Here is a 20,718-nt window from a genome sequence, read left to right on the forward strand (position 1 = left end):
TCAGTTTTGCTTTTCTTTCGGTAACAAGTAGACTTTTTTCTGCCATCGATTGTAAGCCCATGAAGCACGACGCGATATGGTAAGAGGTTTCAAAGTTTAGACTTTTTGATGTATTGGAATAGCTAGTAAAATATTTAGATGGTTATTGAAAGGAGACAAAAACCCTGGTCAGATATTGACAAAACCTGTAGAACAGGTGTGTGTATTGAAACATCAAGTGTTTTTTATAAAAGATCGAGAATTCTTGGACCACGCCATGAAGTTGTACTAAACTAGAAGATTTGACCTCCTCTTGTACATCAGCATGAAAGAACTCATTCTGTTAGTGATTGTTTGCTGTGCCGTTGGCCACGCACATGCACAAGGTTAGTATGAGAGAATACAAAAATTCTTTATTTATTTCTAAAAACGACTACGATATCTCTTTATTTATTGTATAGAAACATACTTAATAGAGGGGAATGTTTAGGAAACTCTTTTGTTATAGGTCTTTGTTCACTTTTTTCAAGCGTGACCGTGCACAATCCTTTGTTTTACCATTGTTGGCAATGGCTGAGTGAACAGACCAAAATCTTTCTTTTGGCTGCTAGTTCAAAATACTTACAACAATCCCATAGAGAAAATTTATGTTTACTTATTTTGCAATTTCGGATGAGCATAAATCAAACATTGCATGGTCAAGACCGGTTCAACATCACAAGCGAACAAAGACCTGATAACAATAGATTTCATAACCATTCCCCTCTATTAACTATGATAGAAACGAGAAAAAGGGCAGAGAATGAAATCACACGGAATTGTGGCGCCAACATATTAAGCCCGTTGCACTAATAACTCCCAACCTGGGTTGATAAAACAATAAAAAAAACTTTCAGAAAACATCAGAAATATTTCAATCCTCATGCAAGATTTTTCATCATGCCCATACTAATAATAATTGGGGGGAAAACTAAGAATCAATTGCTTACTATCAATCACGTGACTTTTTGGAGTTGACTGGGGGGCAAACAAGCGGTTGACTGGGGGGCAAACAAGCGGTTGACTGGGGGGCAACTAGCGGATGCTAAGTCAAAACATATCAAAATAAGTCCTCAAACTATTGTATTTGACTATTTTCACGACATCAAACCAGAAAACAAGAGATCAAAACAACCTCCAGGATTCTACGAGCCATCAAAAAAGAGCTATTACCGGAAGTGACGTCTATTGATAGCAACCTATAATTCCATTTTAGCTTCTTGTGGAAGAAGACCGTCAGGAGCCCGCGTAGTCGGTGGAGAGGAAGCAGTGCCTCATTCGTGGCCATGGCAACTGTCATTACGTAAATATGGAAGACATACTTGTGGAGCTTCACTCATTACCCCTGGATGGGCTCTTACCGCTGGTCACTGTGTTCGAAGGAGTTTGAACGCTAAGATGTATTCTGTTGTGGCAGGTAAATATATAAAATAGATGTTGACTGACTGACTGACTGACTGACTGACTGACTGACTGACTGCTGACTGACTGACTGACTGACTGACTGACTGACTGACTGAAGGAAGGAAGGAAGGAAGGAAGGAAGGAAGGAAGGAAGGAAGGAAGGAAGGAAGGAAACACTTTCATTGCTCAACAATACATAATTAATTGCCTAATATAATATAGGTTACAGACGAATTTTCAGTGTTCACACGCTCACTCGTTTGCACTTGATTTTGCCAATAGATCTAAACTGACGACAAGATATTGTCCTATTGTTTGCAGGTGCTCATCAACGTGTAGGCGATGGGACGGAATACCACATATCCAAGATTATTTTGCACAAAGATTATTCACATGTTTTCCATGATGTTGCTTTGCTCAAACTGGCAAAGGCTGTGATTCTCAATAAAAATGTTGGGACAATTTGTCTACCGAAGCAGAACGATCGGCTCCCGACTGGGAAAAAATGTTACATGACAGGTACATGTTATTCTTTTGCTTTTGAATGTGATAATCACATATTATTATATAATTACCAATGAAATATCCATTTTTCTCTATTTCGAAAAATTGATATCTTCACACGTGAAAATAACATGTTATTTTCACGTGTGAAAATAACACCATTGCGATGGCTATTCAAAAATACACGGAAAGAATTGCCTGAAAAAGCCAAAACATACTTCTTGATAATTATGTAATAAACAGAATATTACATGGGCGCTTGAAGATACGCAATTTATCTTCTCGTGTTGAAAATCTCACTCGTTCGCTACGCTCACTCGTGAGAGATCTTTTCAACACTCGAAGATAAATTTCGTATCTCCGCGCGCCCATGTAATATCCTCTATATAATTATGCTAGATGTAAAAAAGAATTTAATGCAAGTTAGATAAGGTTGAAAACTCAAAGCTCTACGAGAAAGTGGGATGAATCTTATTGAATTATTGAATCTTGTCGAATCTTATTGACATCCTGAAACAACCTCTGGGCTGATCTAGGTCAAGTCTCTCGGCTAACTCACAGATCGAACCCTCAAACAACCTCCATGGGCAAATCTAAGTCAGGGCACGGCTAACTCACAGATTGAACCCTCGAACAACCCCTGTTGCACATGAGAAAATACACATGAATATGGATACAACTCAAACAAAGAATCTTATTCTCAGAAGAATGACACGTGGTCTGAAATGGGAAAACATTACGCCCGAGCCGAAGAGCGGTCTGTTCTAGTCTAACTTGTAAATCGTTGATTAACAGGGTGGGGTCGATATTCTGGCTCACATAACGCTGGATCACCAAAGCTAAAACAAACATTTGTCCCCATCGCCGAACACCAGAAATGCAGAACCGTGAACGGGGCTTCAGTGAAGGAAGACATGATGGTCTGCGCTGGAGGGACTGGGACTAGCGTGTGCAATGGTGACAGCGGTGGGCCGTTATCCTGTGAAGAGAATGGAAGATGGGTTTTGAGAGGCGCAGCATCATGGGTCACTGATCGTAGTTGTCCCGGTGACACATACTCTGTTTACGCTCGGGTGAGCAGTTATATTGATTGGATTAACAAAAATATGAAAGGTATGTCAAGCTATGATCCGGCTTCTTTCCCATTCAATGCATACAGCTGATACAGCTGTGTTTTATGACCCCAGACTCATTTTTTCAATGTTTAGTCTCGTTGAAGGTGCGAATAGGTGGCAACCAAATAGCGCAACGTTGTTGCATTGCAAGTGGCAGAGCAATTGTTGCTCGTATTAGAAACTAGTTAGCACAAAATAGCACCAATGACAATTGAAAACTAAAGAAATAGATGTGTTTAGTGCTATTTAGTTTTTGTGCTATTTCAATGGATATATGGTTTGCACTCGACCACTCAATGCAACAAATTTGCTTCGTTGCTTGTAGAGAGAGTTTTTACTTCATGGAACAATGAAGTAGAAATTTGTGGAGTGGTAGTACGAGCAACATTTCCTCTGCATAATGCGATGCAACAACGTTGCGCGAAATGTCGCCTCACTCGCTTAACTTCGAGATATTCCGCGTTATAAATTCAAGTTTCTCCACCAATTTCTCCACTTTTTTGCCACATTTTTATCTATAGTTTCCTTTTATTATGATTTTTTTTCCCCCTAATTTTTTTTTTTTCCCACTTTATTTCATTTCGATTTTACCCTTTTACATTTATAATATAGATTCCTGTTTAATTTGGCTGTGAAGTTTGGCGGCGTCGTGTTCATGGGGCGGCGTTTCGACGTTGCTGAAGTATATTATTTACGTTCAGCTGCGTCGCTGCGTCGTCCGCGTGAGCGTGGTGTCGCTGAGCTTCACAGTTAAATTTATATATAGTTCATTTTAATCTTGATGTATTGTTTTATTATACTATAGTTAATTTTTCTTATAAGTTCTTGTTGATAGTTGTTATTACATATATTTTATATTTTTAAATTTGTAAATATTAGTAGTTTTATGTTGAGGGCCACAAGTTTATTAGTGTAGTACACTATTTAGTGCCACCCTCATTAAATAAAGTTGTTAATTTCTGTGTCCCCATCCCACCACCAAGCAGCATAATTTATCGTGTACAAGTTAAGTCATTGGCAAGTGAGCGATACGTACGGAATCGTTCTCTACCATGAAGCTACTTACTAAATATTAACTCATTGATAAACCTTATTTCATACATTACCAAGTGTGCCAAAATATTGGCACCATTCATTCTCTGATATGTCAGCCAAAACACAGCTGGTTACTTCACAGCTAGCTTGCTTAAAGATTTAAATCTGTCCATATGCATTTCCCCCAGATAATGGTGGCAGTGGTAGTGGTGGAAATGGCGGCAATGGCGGGAACGGTGGTACTGGAGGGAACGGCGGCAATGGTGGCAACGGTGGTGGAAGCACAAGTAAGATCACTAGCCCATGATTATTACAATAACTTGCTACATAAATTTAAGCGGGAATTGCCTCACCATGCTAAAGTGCTAAATACAGTCAACCGTCATTTCAGCGGAAATCCTCAGGACCGTCATTTTGCGTCCGTAGTTAATTACGGTCTTTTCTTCATATGTTTTTTTTTCATCGACAGGGATTTTGCTCCTGTCCGCAATAGTGAGATGTCCGTTATATCAGGGTTTCACGAGGCGAGTGTTGACTATACAACAGTATAAGAATATCTTATGATTTCAAAATTAATCTTCAAATTAATAGAATAATCTCCAAATTACTAATAATATCTTTAAAAAAACCTAATTATTGGATAAAGAGCAGAGATGTATCGATTTTAAAGGGTTTGGCGGATTTTCCTTAAACTGTTTTTTCTTTCTTCTAGCATGCAAAGATAATCATCCCAACTGCAAGTCTTTTGTGAGATTCTGTAGCTACAGTCCCAATGTCAAACGACTTTGCCGTAAAACATGTCGACTTTGTTCTTGTAAGTATGTCTATAACACTGTTTTCACTGATTGCTATGCACAACAGTTGCAACATGCAAATCGGGTAATAGACTACAATGGTCTACTATTAATCAATACATTGTTCGGCACTTTTACATCCACTACCTTCCATACATCGTAGTCAAATACAAGAGTCATTCAACCGAGGCTACAAGGTTCAAATTTGAATAATCCTTTGAAACTACCTCGAAGCTCGCCTCAGTGCTTTGTGTTTGACCAATGAAAACAGCTGTGGCAACGTAATATGTGATAGATCCGCGTCCAGAAGCGCTTGAATGCGAGGCCACACGCAGGAAATCTATTGCTTTCAGTCAACATTGCTGCCATGAATGCATAAGAAAAAAGTTATTATCACTATGAAAACCTCATCTTACGACCGTACGTACAATACCGAGCAAAAGAGGCGTGCAAAACTCCAACTTTTCGTTCAAAAAAAGCTGCAGACTCGTGTATATTTACCACAATATTCCGTGTTGCGCTATATCAGGAGCCCATGACCCGTAGCGTACAACTAGTGTGTCTTTCTTAGGAATTATCGTTTTCACATCTATATTTAGAACGGCTTTCATTCCCTCGAGAAATACAGAACAAAGGATTGACACAATTATTTCATTTCTTGCAGAGTTTTCATGAAGAAATCAAGCACGAAACGTCAATGTAATGTAACTTTGCAGATTGTCACATGCAATGCTTATATGCCATCAATAATATAACCAACAATAAAAGTCACGTTATATTTCCTTGAGTAACTTCTCATTTTCTTTGCCTCATGATTTAATGATGGTTTTCAACCATTCCCAAGAGAATTAAATAACAAAAGACACGGTGGCCATGTTAGAGGATATAACAAAAGAATTCATTGACAATTCTTTTGTTAAGTTCCTCCAACATGGCCGCCGTGAAAACCATCAATACAAACTGTCGCTGGTATTTAAAGAAAGAAAGAAAAGGAAGAGTAAAGGAAGAGAGAGAGAGAGAGAGAGATAAAACAAGTAACAACCAGGTGATCTCAGTTCTATCAGGCAGAACGAATTGGTAAATCAGCCAACGCTTTGTTCGTAGTTCAAGATTTCCTATTTCCAAGTTTTCGGTTCGAAAAAAAACCGTCTTAACTCGAAAATAAAGAAAATAAAGCACATCCATGGAAAAATTTACGGAATAACTTTTAAAAGTAGCATATTTTGTTGTCGTTGGTGGAAAATATTTCGTTTTATCAGGAGAACATTTACAATTCCAGCATGCAAGACCAACAGATTTAAGAACACTTTCATAATTGCAGGAGCAAGTAATCACGATAACCTTGATTAATTCCCCCTTTTTTAAAATATTAATATTAATATTAGTATAACAGTATATATGGTTTTTGGATTTTCTTTCTTTCTTTCTTTTTTTTAAATATATAATTCCTTTATTGTATTACTTACTTAATTCAGCCTTTGGCTGCATATGTACTTTACTTAATAAACGATCTAAGTGACTTCAGGAAATCTAAGAGATAATAGAAAACACTTGGAACTCTGTGAAGAACCATGTATTGCGTGCCTATGTTTCAAATCACCTGGAAGTAAATCACTCATAATATATCAAGAGCGAGAATAGCTACAACTACAACAGAACCCTTATTCACCCAGCACTTTCTTCTGACACCCATCTTGTAACAACTTGTTCTTTATATGGTTTGCATTAAATATATACACTCTCCTAAGCATGTCTTTTTTCTTCTAGTTATTTCCATCTCACTTCTTTTCTTTTTGTTTCATTTCACATATTTCCCCCTCTTTTTATTTTACTTTTATTTTTTATTCCTTCTATTTTATTCTTTTATTCTCCCCTATATAAGGTTGAAACACTGAACAATTGTTTGTAAACTAACCATATTCTTTTTGGGCGTTTTTAGTGATGTAGTTTATTGCAACAGATGTATCACGACTGAATAAACATTTAGAAAATAACTGAGTTCTATCATCGCGCGTTCTGATTGGTCTAAATACCGTCGTGCAACATGCGGGGTGCGTGCAGAGCGAACACTCGAGAAGCTGGAAACCACTTTGTGTATTTCTTAATTAATGTGCTAAAGAAAGCAAGAAAATAACAAATACCTAAAGAAAAATGCTAGAATATGGGAAAACAAACATTGAAAAGAAACATGGAACAAGAATTTTAGACCATTTCCGTATCTCTTCGTAAAAGGTTTTAGTCGTTCATATTACTTTCGTAAAATTCATTGGCTTAAAGAGTTAAAAAAGTGAAAAATGAGGATAGAATAGAGAAAAAAGGAATAGAAAAAGAAATTTAAAAAAGGAAAAAGAAAATAGGGACTGCAAGATATCAAAACAAAGCAAAACAACCAACCAAATGTATAGTATTGTTGGATTTCAATCATTCCCAATAAAGTGAAACAACAAAGACACGGCGGCCATGTTGGATGATATAACAAAAACGTTCATTGACAATTCATTGACAGTTCATTGTGAAATTCAATCAAGATGGCGGCCATGATGTCATGTGCAAATGTAGCATTGTTGCATAAGCTGATTCAACTTGAACGTATTTGTTTGTAGGATGTTTTAGTCAATGTTTCAAGCTTCCCAAACACGCGATCCTTCCTGTTTACCAAACCTGTCCTCATAGGAACACAGCTGAACATGTCTGTACACATTCGTAGTATAAAGGTCAGGGTATTAGTTTATTGCTTGCTTTGCTCTGCCTTTTTTATAATAGCTAGCAGTCAATTCAAGTATGAAGTCTTTGCTACTTCCATTACTTTGTCTCTTAGTTCCTGCTTTAGTGAAAGGTATGTTATGGTTATGATTGCATTGCTGCTTAGCATAGCATTTTTTTCTTCTTTTTTTTCATTTTTTTTTCATTTTTTTTTTCTTTTCATTTTCTTTATGTTTTATGTTTAATGTTTTATTTTGTTTTTAATTTTATCTCTTTGAAATGATATAAATGTTAATGACTGATATTACAGTGCAAGAGGCGATATAAGAGTAGTGTCATACACTGTACATGTATGTATTAAATTGTTTTTGGTTCTTATCCGGGGGAAAATATGTAACGACATGGTTGTCGTTACATATTTTCACTTGTTAAGATATCTATAAAACAATCAAATAATAATACATATAATGCATGGTCTTTCATGGTCCACACGAAATTATCACAATATTTATAAATATTCATATACGCGGTGCCGTTGTTAAGTGTGCAGCTGCTGTGGGCTTGTCACACGTAGCCACTTTTAGCATGCAACAAAAAGCCGGGCACATATAACAGATAAGAGGCTAGGATTCTGGCTTGAAAGACAATCGCGTTTCATTGGCTGGAAACAGCTAGCATTCCATTATTGACGTATTCGTACGATGCAAAAGAAGACACACAATTGCTATTCTTAGTGTGTACCCTAGGCTTTAATTTGCAAAATAAAATATATAATTGGGATCAAGAAAAAAATAAAAAATAGAAAAAAATAAAGATAAAAAATAAAAAAAGCAAGGAAATCTGAGAGATCGATTTTAGCTTTTTTTCCTGTTTCAGCTACTTGTGGGAGAAGACCTGCAGGAACTCGCATAGTAGGTGGCGAAGTTGCTGTACCCAACTCATGGCCATGGCAACTGTCGTTAAGGCGCTATGCGAGTCATGTATGTGGTGCTTCACTTATTTCACCTGAATGGGCAGTCACCGCTGGACACTGTGTAAGCAGGACCCAAGACCCAAAGCAATACTCCATCATTGCAGGTACATTGGAAAAAATTGCCCATACATTTGGAATATTTGCTCTTTTCGGTCCTTTTCCCCTCTTTCCAAAGCAAAAGGTTGTTCTTAAAAGTAAAGTTATATAGTACTAGTAAACTGCGTGACACAACATCCTAAATGACCTGTAAATCTTCGGTTCTTTCGCTAACTACCGTAGTTAGCGTGTTTTCGAGGTTACGAAACCTAAGAAACTGCCATAAGAGACAAATGCCTAGATAGTCATTATTTTGAGAAAAGATCCAAAAACCGTGTTTTTGAGACATAATTTGTATGGGATCACATGAGGGGGCGTGAGCTTGAAATCGTAGCTGACCAAATGTTAACAGATTTTTTCTGATGAAAACGACTACTCCCTGGCTGGGAAGGCACAAGTGAAAAACGTCTGCCCATGCTCTGAAACCGTATGCAAATTACTCAAAACATATGTAAATTTGACTTTCAAACATGCTTGATAAATTGGACTTCACATAATGCCAAAACTTAGTGCCCATGCTTGAAATTTAAGGCTAATTCTTTCATATTGTGTTTGGTAATACAGTATCTTGGTCTGACAAAAGTATACGCTCAAACTTTTTTGTATACTTGGAGAAAACTAACATTTATTTTCTCACTCAAACTCTTCAAAATTTTTAGAAAACGTGTGTAAACGTTTTTCTCTAGTGTCGCCTGGGTATTCTTGTGGTGCATGTTATAGCCGCCATGCCTTGATTGTTTCTTATATCTCAAGGGATTTTTCGGTCACATGGTCGCACTCCAAGAATAGGGTATATTTGTTTGGCGATTTTATGGTTTTTTTATTGACATAACAAGGAAAACATTTTCTCAACATTTTTTGTCCAATGTCACCGGTATTTTTGTAGCTCGATATTTTTTGAATATTTTCGTATATATTGTTTTGTGTTTAATGATACTGGGTTTCTGTCGAATCTATCCAAACGTTATGATATTCAAGACCTCCACGTTTCAAAAAAAAAAAAAGAAAAACTTCGGAAATGCTGAAAGGTTTTTGAATTGAAACATTACAATGATATTGATTCTTTCACTTGTATTCAGCAACTATAATATTCTTAAAATGTTTTCGGTGTTAAGGTGTCGGACGTCAGTGTTTTTTGCACGTATTTAGGAAATTTAGGAAGTTTATTGTCAGTCATAACGGCGTGACTTTCAAGACGAAATATCCGTACTTATTTTGCGCGATAATTACAACCTACCAAGTAACTTCAAATAGAATATTGCTAAGTTAACAGATCAAACTTAAAAGAAAAAAAAAAAAAAAAAAAAAAAAAAAAAAAGTAAAATGTCCAGGTCTCAAGACATTTGCTTAAAGAAATGATAATATTATTTTTTGATAACACAATCAACCGCTTTTGTTGATATCTCATAAAGTTTCACATTTTATGTTTGATTATTTATTCAAAAGATGTTGAGGATGAACAAACTTCAGTTAATCCAATAATCAAATAGTCTTTTAATTTTATCAAATCTTCAAGTGTTATCTATACTCTAAAACGATTACTGGGTTGATGTAAGTCAGGGCACGGCTAACTCTGCCGCTAATAAAAGTCGTTTACTACAACTACGTAACAAAATTCTTGCTACTTTCATTTTTTTCAGTTAATTAGCACCAACTATATATATCTTATACGATTTTCATAAGGCGATGAGCATTTGAATAAGAAAGAACATTCTGGCATCATTGGTACTTAAAATGTGGCCATTATATATTTCTGGGTCGCAAGCATTCCCAAGAGATACAAAAGATAAAAACATGGCGGCCATCTTGGTGCGATTAATAATGGATGCTGATGAGAAATCGTTTGTTAAATTGTCACCAACATGGTCGCGACGACGCAGTTAAAGAATAAATTGAATGGTCTATTCAGATACAGTCACCAAAACCGCGGTATTAATTTATCTATAATCATTTCAGGAGCTCATCACCGAGAAACAAGTGGAAAAATCTACCGAATTTCCAAGATTATCCTTCACGAAGACTACTCTCATGTACAGAATGATGTGGCTCTTTTAAGGCTTGCTGTGAAAGCGACATTGGATGACAAAGTGGGAACAATTTGTCTGCCAAAGCAAGGTGATAGAATTCCAAATGGAAAAAATTGCTTCATGACAGGTAAGTTGACTGTTTGCTTCCTCTTGCCGGGAGCCAATAGTTTTATTTTTTTAATGTCATTTTCGTTTCTAATCAGTAAGACAAGACATAATTGAAGTAAAGGGGAACAAAGAAATGGAATGGAAAACTATTTAGAGCTCAGCTCGATATTCATATCTTTGGATAAGCACTGAGTACGTCTCATTTACTTAACCCGTGAAATAGATATTAGACTAATAAACATTAGTAGATCCTGATTTCATTTGTCTTAGTCTTTTGTTTCTATCTGACTAGAGTGATTTTATTTATTTCGCGAAAGAAAAATAACTATTTAGTCAGTACGTATATTAGTTAATAAAAGACAAAAGAAAACAATGGGTTCAGAGTCTACCTATAACTGTAATGCGTACTTTTTTTTCACACGGGTCAAAGAAAATCACTCTGTTACATGTTAACAATGGGTAGTATTTTTCATTTCAAGGGTTAAATGCTTTCACTCTACTAGCTCACTTTGTACTAGTTAACTAGACCCATACACCGTACAAAATAATAACATATACTCTCGTTAAACAATAATTCAATTTACAGGTTGGGGCCGTTTCTCTGGCAGTCACCCTGCTGGATCTAAACTCCTCAAACAAACCAACGCCCCAATAGCTGATTACCAAACGTGCAGGAAAGTCAATGGCGGGTCGGTGACGGACAAAACCATGGTGTGTGCAGGAGGAAAAGGCAGTAGTGTTTGCATGGGAGACAGTGGAGGACCACTGTCCTGTGAAGAAAATGGAAGATGGGTGCTACGTGGGGCAGCATCCTGGGTGACTGACGTCCAATGCCCTGTCAATACATACTCAGTCTATGCCCGTATAAGTAATTTCGTGGATTGGATCAATAACAAAATAGCAGGTGAGTGTTTCAATTGTATAGAGCGTTTCAGGTGACGTCACAGCGGCCACGTTGATGTACCAAAGCGATACAGTTTCTATTTTCCGGGAATTGAATTCTATATTTATGCAAATTGATGGTTTTCACAGCCGCCATGATGGATTCGTCATTAGTCTCTTTTGTTATATCATCCAACATGGCCGCCGTGTCTTTTGTTATTTTATTTTCTTGGGAATGATTGAGAACTATCAGTACAGCGCAGAAAGTTTCTATTGTTTGCTACACCAATATGGCTCACGTGAGTGAAAACGCTCTATTGCCAACTAAAGTCAATGCTTCTGCATCGAGGGCTTCAGTTTTCTCCGGGTCTCCAGTTTTCCTCCCTTCGCAAAAATCAACTCCTAAATTCCAATTCTATCACGGAATGAGGGCCACAGGTTTGTTAGCCACTGGCTATTAAGTGCTACCCTCGTAAAATAAGGACGGTCAATAATAAGAGAAATGCAAATTTAAGAAAATTTCGAGAAAAGAACGACGTTCTGTCTCAAAAAATAAACGATCGAAAAATTAGTGTTTTTTTTATTTCTTTCGTAATTTTATATTTAAAATGTTATTTGTTTATTAATTATTCGTTATTTAAGAGTGTTCGTGAATTGAGTATAATTTTCTTTGTACTTCATCTATATCCTTTTCTATTTTTCTCCTTCATCTATATCCTTTTCTATTCCTATCCCTTTCACTTCATCGTTTTCCTCCCATTTTCTTTCAACTTCCGGCTCATATTTATTCCATGTTCAGTACTTCAGCTTTGTGTTTTAACAAATCTTCTTAATAATTTATAGACTGATTCCATAAGTCGTAGTTTTCGCTCCTTCAGTGGGTTGTGATCGCTCATCTAGCGTGTGTGAGCAATATCCAGAATCGACAGAAGAGCGAAAACACCGAATTATGGAATCAGTCTAAATAATCTATTTTAGGTGAAGGCGGAAGTGGTAGTGGCGGCAATGGTGGCAACGGTGGAAATAGTAAGTAATATTTACCAACTGTCAACATTTATTTACTTTCTTTTATAACGGGCCAAGAATGAATGATACCAGTAAAATATATTTTTGACAACGAAGGATTTACAGCAGTAAGTAAGAGGGTTTGAAACAGTAGAAAGTGCAGGAAACTGATAGGTAAAGTTAACCTGTAAACAACACGTTAATTTATATGTGTATGCTACACATTAATTGTTAACGGTTGGAGTGTCTTCACTGAATATTTTTCAACAACTTTCTTCAGCTAACAAATTAATGATCGTTGGCAATCAGCATTGAAGTTTGCCTTTTTTCTTGTTTTCGATAACTTAAGAGTGACTGGTTTCTCATGATATGGCCTTTGTTTAGCAAATATTTACATTTGAGTTGAATCAAATTTAATTGAAATTTTAACACACGACACCAAAAATGTCACTTTTTACTTGAGCTGATTCTAATTCTTGTTCCAAGTATTGAAGTATTGAAAAATTAATTAATATAAGTCATGATTGCTAACCAATTCTTAATAATTTAGGTTGCAAGCCTAAGTTTCCATAATCATTATCCATTGATAATACCTTTTCGCATATCACATTTTCAGTACAACTAGTTTTCACAGTAGATTTAAATCCTTGTCCCACAAACTACTACATAGTACCTGTTTCAAAGAGTACATAGCGAGGCTATTTTATTTTATTTTCACAGGACCAAAAAACAACAAAAACAATTTATAATCAATTTTCTTGAGTCTTGAACTCTGAGATGTTCTAACTAATTTGATGAGCTTGAGTGGGACATAGCAACGGCAACTAAGGGGATTCGGAACTACAAATAAAACACTTATTCAAGTTATTCTTGTGTTTTTCAGCGTGTCAAGATAACAATGAAAACTGCAAGCTGTTTTCTTTCCAATGCAAATTCAATCCAAGGATTAAACGAATCTGCCCCAAAACCTGCAAACTCTGCAAATCAACTTGAGCTGAAGGTGGGTATTGTGACACTAGTTTTCACTGGAAATTATATCCATTTATTCAGATCTTTTCATTCTAAACATTTAGTAGATTTAACTTAGCTTTTGTATTAAGAAAATAGAAAAAAATTAGAAATAAAAAATAATAAAGAGAAAGAGAGAGAGAGAAGAAAAAAAGAAAAGAAAAATGCCTAACATTTATCTATTTTTATTTTATTTGCAATGATATTCATCATTATCAGGTGCTTCTTCACTATAAGTGATTTTCAAGAACTGTCCTGTAAAAACGGATGTAAAAGAAATTGATCTTTAAATATTGTTTCATTCTTTAATGGCTTCATATGATAGCCTGTCTTTTTCCCCAATTCGTTTTTTAACTTTGGGCAAATAAAACTCACTCATCCCATGTCTCGCTTTTTCTTTGAAACATTCTCATTTAGTTTGGTCAACCTCTCGACTTATAGTGTTCAAGTAGCTTTCACTTTCCTTGCACCAATCCCAAAGGCAACGAATACGCCTAATTATCCAACCATAGCGCTCCATTTTGACGATGAAAAGAGAGCGAAACAAGCTATACGTATTTCCGATCGCCACGTATTATAGTATTTCTATACAAAGCATTTTTATCTTTTCTACAGAAAAATTCTCTCCTAGTGGATAGACTGAATTTGCATTGATTGCACTATTTTTTTACACCAGAATTCGTATAATAAGAGCAGGTCGAATCAATGACATTTTTTGAGTTCACAACCATTGAATAAAAACATAACTAAACCGGAGCTAGACATATATAGATTGGTTTAATAACGTTTACGTAGTCTTTTATCTATATTATAAAAGTTTCGTTATTTTAACTTTTACTGAAGAAGGCTAAAAAAGTAGTCCAATATATATGATGATTTTCAATTTTAATTCAGAGACGAAATATTTAGTAAAATATGGCTCAATGGGTCCTGCTGTTATGGGATGGACCGCTCTCGGTAGAGCTACGGAATCTTTATTCTACTTTCTCTTCACTCTGACTAAAACTAATTACATGAGCTCTATTTATAATAACTTCATGACAGGTGTCATTCTACAATCAATATGATATTATCGCTGAGTCTTGATTGGCTAATGGAAATAGTAAATTCCTAAGTGTGATATCTTATTTAAGAGTAATACGAGTGAAAATCTTAGAACTAAACATAACTTAAACTAAAGATAATATGTGAATATATGGTAAATGTATAGAAAGGTCTACGAGGAATATATATATCATAAGATTTAAAAGAATAGTGCTAAAATAACTAAGCAAAGGGGTAAAGAGTGTTTAGGGTGTAACCATAGGTGTACATGCTAATGGGAGGAGCTAAGTGGTTTACTTGTAAATTCAAAGCATACCATTATCTAAACTTGTGCGTGATGGCAGCCTTACTGAAATCTTATATCGATATTTTCAATAACTAATTGATCGTTCTTTATCTTGTTTTCATACGATAAGAAATAGTAATTAGAAAACTGATGTCTAGCTTAGTCTGTAAAAGCATTAATTTTCTCTCTCATAACACTGCTGCAAACTATCAATTTTCGAATGCATTGTTAACCCTTTCTCTGGGAATATCTTAAACAGAATCTTTAAAACAAGTGCATTGTTCATGGCTTTTTAAAATCCCGTCTGGTTTTTGAGTACTCTGTTTAACTAAACTAAATTATTAAAGAAGAGGTAACTAGCTAAAAACCTGTGAGCTGCGTCGGTGTTTCTAATGAAACAGTAATAAAAGGATAAATTATACACCGTGAAAAGATGAAAAAACTTTCTGACGTTTCGGACTCTAGTCCTACTTTTACTCCGAAGAAGGACTAGCGTCCGAAACGTAAGAAAGTTTTTTCATCTTTTCACGGTGTAAAATTTACCCTCTTCTCATTACTGTTAAATTATTAAAGAACTTTTCTTCCCTTTTTCTCTCAACAGAAATGAAAAGCCGGACTCTTCGTTGAAGCCAAATAAAGAAACCATAATCATTCCTAGTCTTATTTTCTTGCTTCTGAATTTATTCATTGCTTTTCACTGCAACTCTCTATATAGCTGAGTTTTTATCATTTAAAGCATAGTTAATGGAGCGGAGTGTTTGAGAAACCTATTATTCTAGGTTTTTGTTCGACTTTATCCATTGTTATCATGAAGTTGACAGTGCACAGAGAAGGGAAATTTGCCCCATTTGTTCACAGTATTCGGGAATATAGAAGTTTTTCCCCCCTAAAAATTCGTTATTTTTTGTTGATTATTATAGTTATTCTTTGTTAAGTAATCCTATGTCATTAATTGTTTTTCTTATATATCATCTAGTAACTTAACTGTATCTGCGCGGAAATATTTATCCGCATGGTTTTTGGTCATCGAATAATATAAAAGTTTTCGCTTTCAAAATGTTCATACATGAAAATAATAAGGAAATGAGTATTTTCAGCCATACTTGCTTTGGTTTGTGCACGGTCAGTATCACGTGATGGTACGATTCAACCTCAAACGTAAAACAATAGCTTTGTATCAACCCATTCCGCCATCTTTGTTTTTCCATTTCAGTGTTGAAATAAAGCAGGTGACAGCTAATGAACGTTCTTGACACATCTTTAGACACATCTTGATTAATGCAATATTTTTCTGTTTACGATTTCTTTTTTAAAGTCATTTTTTAAAAGCTTTTCTGGTATTTTCTCTCCTCAAATTAAATTCACGGTTTAAAATTAATTTGTCATACCCTGCCGAACCTCATATCACACACAGGTTGTAATTTCAACTTTAAAACATATTAGAAAACAGGTATCAAATTCGGCGTTTTCTTGATAGGAAAAATTATCTAAGGCAATATATCTTAGTGGGAATAACCTTTCATCACAAGGAAACAGTTTGATTACAAACCGGCAAGGATAACTTTCTGCTAAATCAAGTAAACAATAAAGAAAATCTGTTTGCTCATAACATAAATATACCTTTTTTCTATAAGCCGACGGAGCCGCGAAGCCGCCCTAATAATTCAAAAGCAATATGCAGAGTACTTTAAATAGTTCAGCATTTTCCCCCCAAGAACTTTTTTATATATTATTTCGTAAGCGGAAGGTTAAAGTAAGTCTAGCAGCATTTAGCACCACTTGAAAACATTTCAAAGTCTTCGACAGTTAAATGAAATGCCACATCACCGGCCCATTTAATGAATTTTTACTCAAAAGAGAAAATGAGGATTTGTTATTTATCCAAGCTATGTAGAAGATGAGTGAGTTGACAAAGTTTGACAACATTTGATGTAGTCGTTGACTTGTACCGGCCGTGTTGTTTAAAAGTACCGTTTAAAAGTACCGACGATCCAACTAGTCAAATACTGTAAAACAATATTACACATTTTCTGCCATGTATATTGTAGTCATACATTTTATTGAATATTATTTTCCTTGGCAGAGTGAAAAATACTCGAATTTTAACTGTATTCAACAGAGTGATTTGTAATTCCCTAGCAGCGCCTTGGCCAGGCAGTAATCGTTTATTTTTTTGAGGGGGGTTTCAGTTGAATGAGTTATGTTTTATAGTGATCGATGGAAATTGAATGAAATTAATCTAAAAAATTCACAAAGGCGTCAAAGGTTTGTCTTATAAACTAACAGCTGGATATTTCATAATTAACAATAATCATTCCAAAATATAAATGCTGAAATAACTTTGGGCTGAAAGTAAAACGAAAAATAATTTAAATGGATATTTTTCCTTGTTAACTCTATATTTTTTCTTCAGCTTGTTTTTGACTTTAATTTTTCTAAAAATAACGCTATTCATTTAATCCATTTGATTGGAATTTCTCGTTTAGTTGTCAAAAAAATGTAATGAAAATATTGCCACAATGTTACCTTTTTTTTGTCAACTAATGACTAGTCCAATTACAAATGCCGTATATACAAGCTAACTTACACATATACAAAGAACATTGTACTTAACGCTCAGACTCTTCGATTCTTAAGCCATAGATGGACTTAAGGTCGGGTAATCAGCTTGAGACGATAAATTGGCCTGAAGGTTGTCTAACAGTTTCCAGTTGAATGAAGCTCTTTAAGTAGCACATGAGACCATAGCGGAAGCTTAGTGGATTCTGAGTCCTTTCTAATTTCGCTGCTTCTGTTAAGTGGACACTTATATTTGGTGTTTGGCAAAGAGATAAGAACAACTGAATATGACAGCCACCACACCACTGGGAATAACTCTTAGCATCACCAACTCTATCTTGGCTGTTTTTGGATCAGCCGTCAATCTTCTAGTGTGCATTGTGATATACAAAAACGAGGAACTCCAAAATGGGCTAGACCTTCTTATAGCCAATCTGTGTTTTGCGGACTTATCGGTGTGTTTCATCGCTCAGCCGATGTATGTAGCCTATCTGAATGGAAAACTTAGTGCAGAAACTGAGAACGCTTTTTCTTATATCAGCTTGATCGCCTTACATGCCGTGGCTCTAAATCTCCTAGCGATTGCAGTGAATCGGATGATCGCCATAGCTCACCCATTTACAAACACGTTCATGTTCTCCAAGTTCAAAGTCCTGATGGTGATATGTGCAATTTGGGTTTCAGCAATTGTTGCTGCTGTATTTTTGTTTACAAAACCGGGAAAACTGTTCTCTCCTTATTCTCATATCATGATTATCCTAACGTTCCTATGCTGTTATGCGAGGATTTTTTTTATCGCAAGGAAACAACGTAGGCAAATTAATATACAGATGCAATCAGTCAGTCACAACCATCAAACCGTACGACTTCAAAAAGCAAACAGAGCGAACATAACATCGGCTCTTATTGTCCTATCTCTAATGGCCTGCTTTTTTCCTGATACAGTCTATGACTTTCTACCGATAGAAATCATGGAAGTCAGAAAAAAATGGCTTTTTACTCTGCTTTTTCTAAGTTGTTCAGTCAATCCTTGTATTTACATGTGGAGAACCGAGGTTTTCAAAGTTGCTATGAAAAGAACTCTACGAATCTCGCAATAAAACTCAAATTAAGCATAAACATTCATTCCTAAATGGTGGTAATATTTCGGTATAAAAAAGGCTCCGGACATAAAGTGTCATTCTTTGTTGATATTTTAAATGGAGTTAGAATCAAGGAAACCTGCATGGACATTCGTCTCTTAAATTCGTAGGATAAACGTTCAAGTGACAATGCTCTAGCTCTGGATTAAGAGAGAAATAATTAGAAGAAGAAAAAGAATACTGATGTATGAAAAGAAAAGTCAACAAGAGAAATAAGAACCGATGCAACATGTAGCAGGTTCAATTTAATTTTTCACTGTGAAAATAAAGATTGAAGAATTTTAAAGTCCATAGGCAAATTCTTTATTTACCTTTCTTTTATTAAAATCTTAGATCCACTAAGCATTTTGATATTTATCTTCACTTTACCTCAAACAGGAATTAACTCGTATAACAGCTGAGTTTTGAATCCAACAAGCGAACCATTTTTTATTTATTTCTTATTTTCTATTTTATTTAATTGTTTATATATTTTTTGTAACTTAGTAATTCGGTTGTCATACATAATGCTGTCAAGAGATCCATTGGTTGAATGGAGAAGTTATACTGTAATCAAAGAAGTTCGTTTAGTTTTTAAACTGAACTCAGCAAAACTTTTAATCATTAAGTTAGGTAGAATAATACAAAAAGTCCAGGACGGAAATAGAAATTAGGCCATTGTTTACAAACAACATCAGAGCCGAATTGAAATGAATATGCTATGAGATTATTCCATAAAGCAACTGTGTAAACAAGGAACAATATTGGAAACACGACTGCTTGGATATCATGAAAATAAACAAATACAGCTGAACTGCACTTGATTGAACAATCCCTTGAATTGTACTGTTCTTCAGTTATTTCTGTTAAGAATTTTTTTCTTGCAACCCATTTTTTTCACTGAATTGAACACTGAATAGTGGATGTGATATGTAGCAAGTAAATGGTTTTGACTGAAAACTCAGTGATATGCATGTGAACTGCTTCCTTTTCGTTGAGCTGTATTTGAATCGTATTTTATTATTGAAAATCTGTTAAGCCAAAGACTTCAGTCTCATCTTCAGATGCGTGGTTATATCGGCTTGCTGTACCAAAAAGATTTACGAACATGAATGTCTATTTTATCTTCCGGGAGATCTTTTCGCAAAGTTGGACTTTGAAAAAAAGGGGTGACAACGGAAGGTGAAAACATCGGGGTCAGATTGCCGAAGAACGTCCAACCAGAATACGTACGATCAAACATTGAGTGTCGTATTTCGATCCGGTGTCGATCTTTAAGAAAAAGGAATAGGGAAGAGCTTTGCAGCCATTTGACGAGAACCTCTTTTTCTCTTTCCTCCAAAACTTCCTCGATTTTCCAAAGTTTTTCTTTTTTTACTTGTCTTTTTTTATTTTATTTTTTTCTTCAAAAATGTTTATGTCGAATTCGCAGTTTTAAAACGACGGCCTTTTTGTTTGCCGCTTTTCCGCCACAATCCAAATATGGAATCGATCATACCATATATGGAGTGAGCTTTCTCTACTCCAACTTCGACGCTAACATATAGAGTAAAGCTGGATATGCAAATTAAACAGATATGTCATTCCCAACGAATAATTCTAAAGTCAATATAATGACTAAACTTGCTCTTTCTTCATGAAACCTGCTAACTTCGTTGTAGTAATGAAATAAGGAGAGTTTTTAGATTCGCCTCGTATTTCCGAGTTGAGGACTGGGCCTGAAATGCGATCGCAAAGCATGTATGGATTGTTTTGATCGGACTGGGCGGCCATTGTGAAACCACAAGTACCCACTTGAAAAATGCCTTGAGATATACATAATAATGAAACAGCCGCCATCTTGGTTGATCTAACAAGAGAAGTTCAATCAGGAATGCTTTGTATAGTTAACCAGCATGGCGGCTATGACGTAACATGCTCTAATACTAGGTTTAGTAGCCACTCTTGGTTTCTTTCTACCCAAACAATCTATCGGCATGCGTATACATTGCTTTATTGCATTGCCATTTTTCGAGCCGCTTCCTCTGTTCGGCGTT

The 20,718-nt window shown here is 35.5% G+C and overlaps 2 protein-coding genes across 2 annotated transcripts; both read left to right on the plus strand.

The window, feature by feature from the left end:
* Nucleotides 1–247: 247 nt before the first annotated feature.
* LOC116308151 (transmembrane protease serine 9) lies at nucleotides 248–15,655 on the plus strand. The gene is made up of 13 exons (XM_089025030.1): nucleotides 248–365; nucleotides 1,235–1,435; nucleotides 1,744–1,941; nucleotides 2,722–3,039; nucleotides 4,265–4,363; nucleotides 4,789–4,890; nucleotides 7,689–7,706; nucleotides 8,450–8,650; nucleotides 10,599–10,796; nucleotides 11,364–11,681; nucleotides 12,638–12,685; nucleotides 13,548–13,664; nucleotides 15,604–15,655. Exons 1-12 carry the CDS (start codon nucleotides 305–307, stop codon nucleotides 13,655–13,657), a joined length of 1,872 nt encoding a protein of 623 aa, XP_088881156.1. The 5' UTR covers nucleotides 248–304; the 3' UTR covers nucleotides 13,658–13,664; nucleotides 15,604–15,655.
* A 1,939-nt stretch (nucleotides 15,656–17,594) lies between these two features.
* Nucleotides 17,595–18,971, plus strand: LOC116308152 (G protein-coupled receptor 83-like). Its single transcript, XM_031718537.2, has one exon. It carries the CDS (start codon nucleotides 17,849–17,851, stop codon nucleotides 18,659–18,661), a length of 813 nt encoding a protein of 270 aa, XP_031574397.1. The 5' UTR covers nucleotides 17,595–17,848; the 3' UTR covers nucleotides 18,662–18,971.
* Nucleotides 18,972–20,718: the final 1,747 nt, after the last annotated feature.

This window comes from Actinia tenebrosa, unplaced genomic scaffold, assembly GCF_029948245.1.
Source record: "Actinia tenebrosa isolate PJP-AT-01 unplaced genomic scaffold, QUT_ActTen_1.0 PGA_scaffold9__36_contigs__length_13948895, whole genome shotgun sequence".
NCBI lineage: Eukaryota > Metazoa > Cnidaria > Anthozoa > Actiniaria > Actiniidae > Actinia > Actinia tenebrosa.

Excerpts from the sequence above, each read along its gene's own strand:
- LOC116308151 (XM_089025030.1), top strand. The coding sequence starts at position 305 with ATGAAAGAACTCATTCTGTTAGTGATTGTTTGCTGTGCCGTTGGCCAC. Across the intron at positions 1,436-1,743 it reads GATGTATTCTGTTGTGGCAG|GTGCTCATCAACGTGTAGGC; the intron begins GTAAATATATAA and ends TATTGTTTGCAG. Across the intron at positions 10,797-11,363 it reads AAAAAATTGCTTCATGACAG|GTTGGGGCCGTTTCTCTGGC; the intron begins GTAAGTTGACTG and ends TTCAATTTACAG.
- LOC116308152 (XM_031718537.2), top strand. The coding sequence starts at position 17,849 with ATGACAGCCACCACACCACTGGGAATAACTCTTAGCATCACCAACTCT.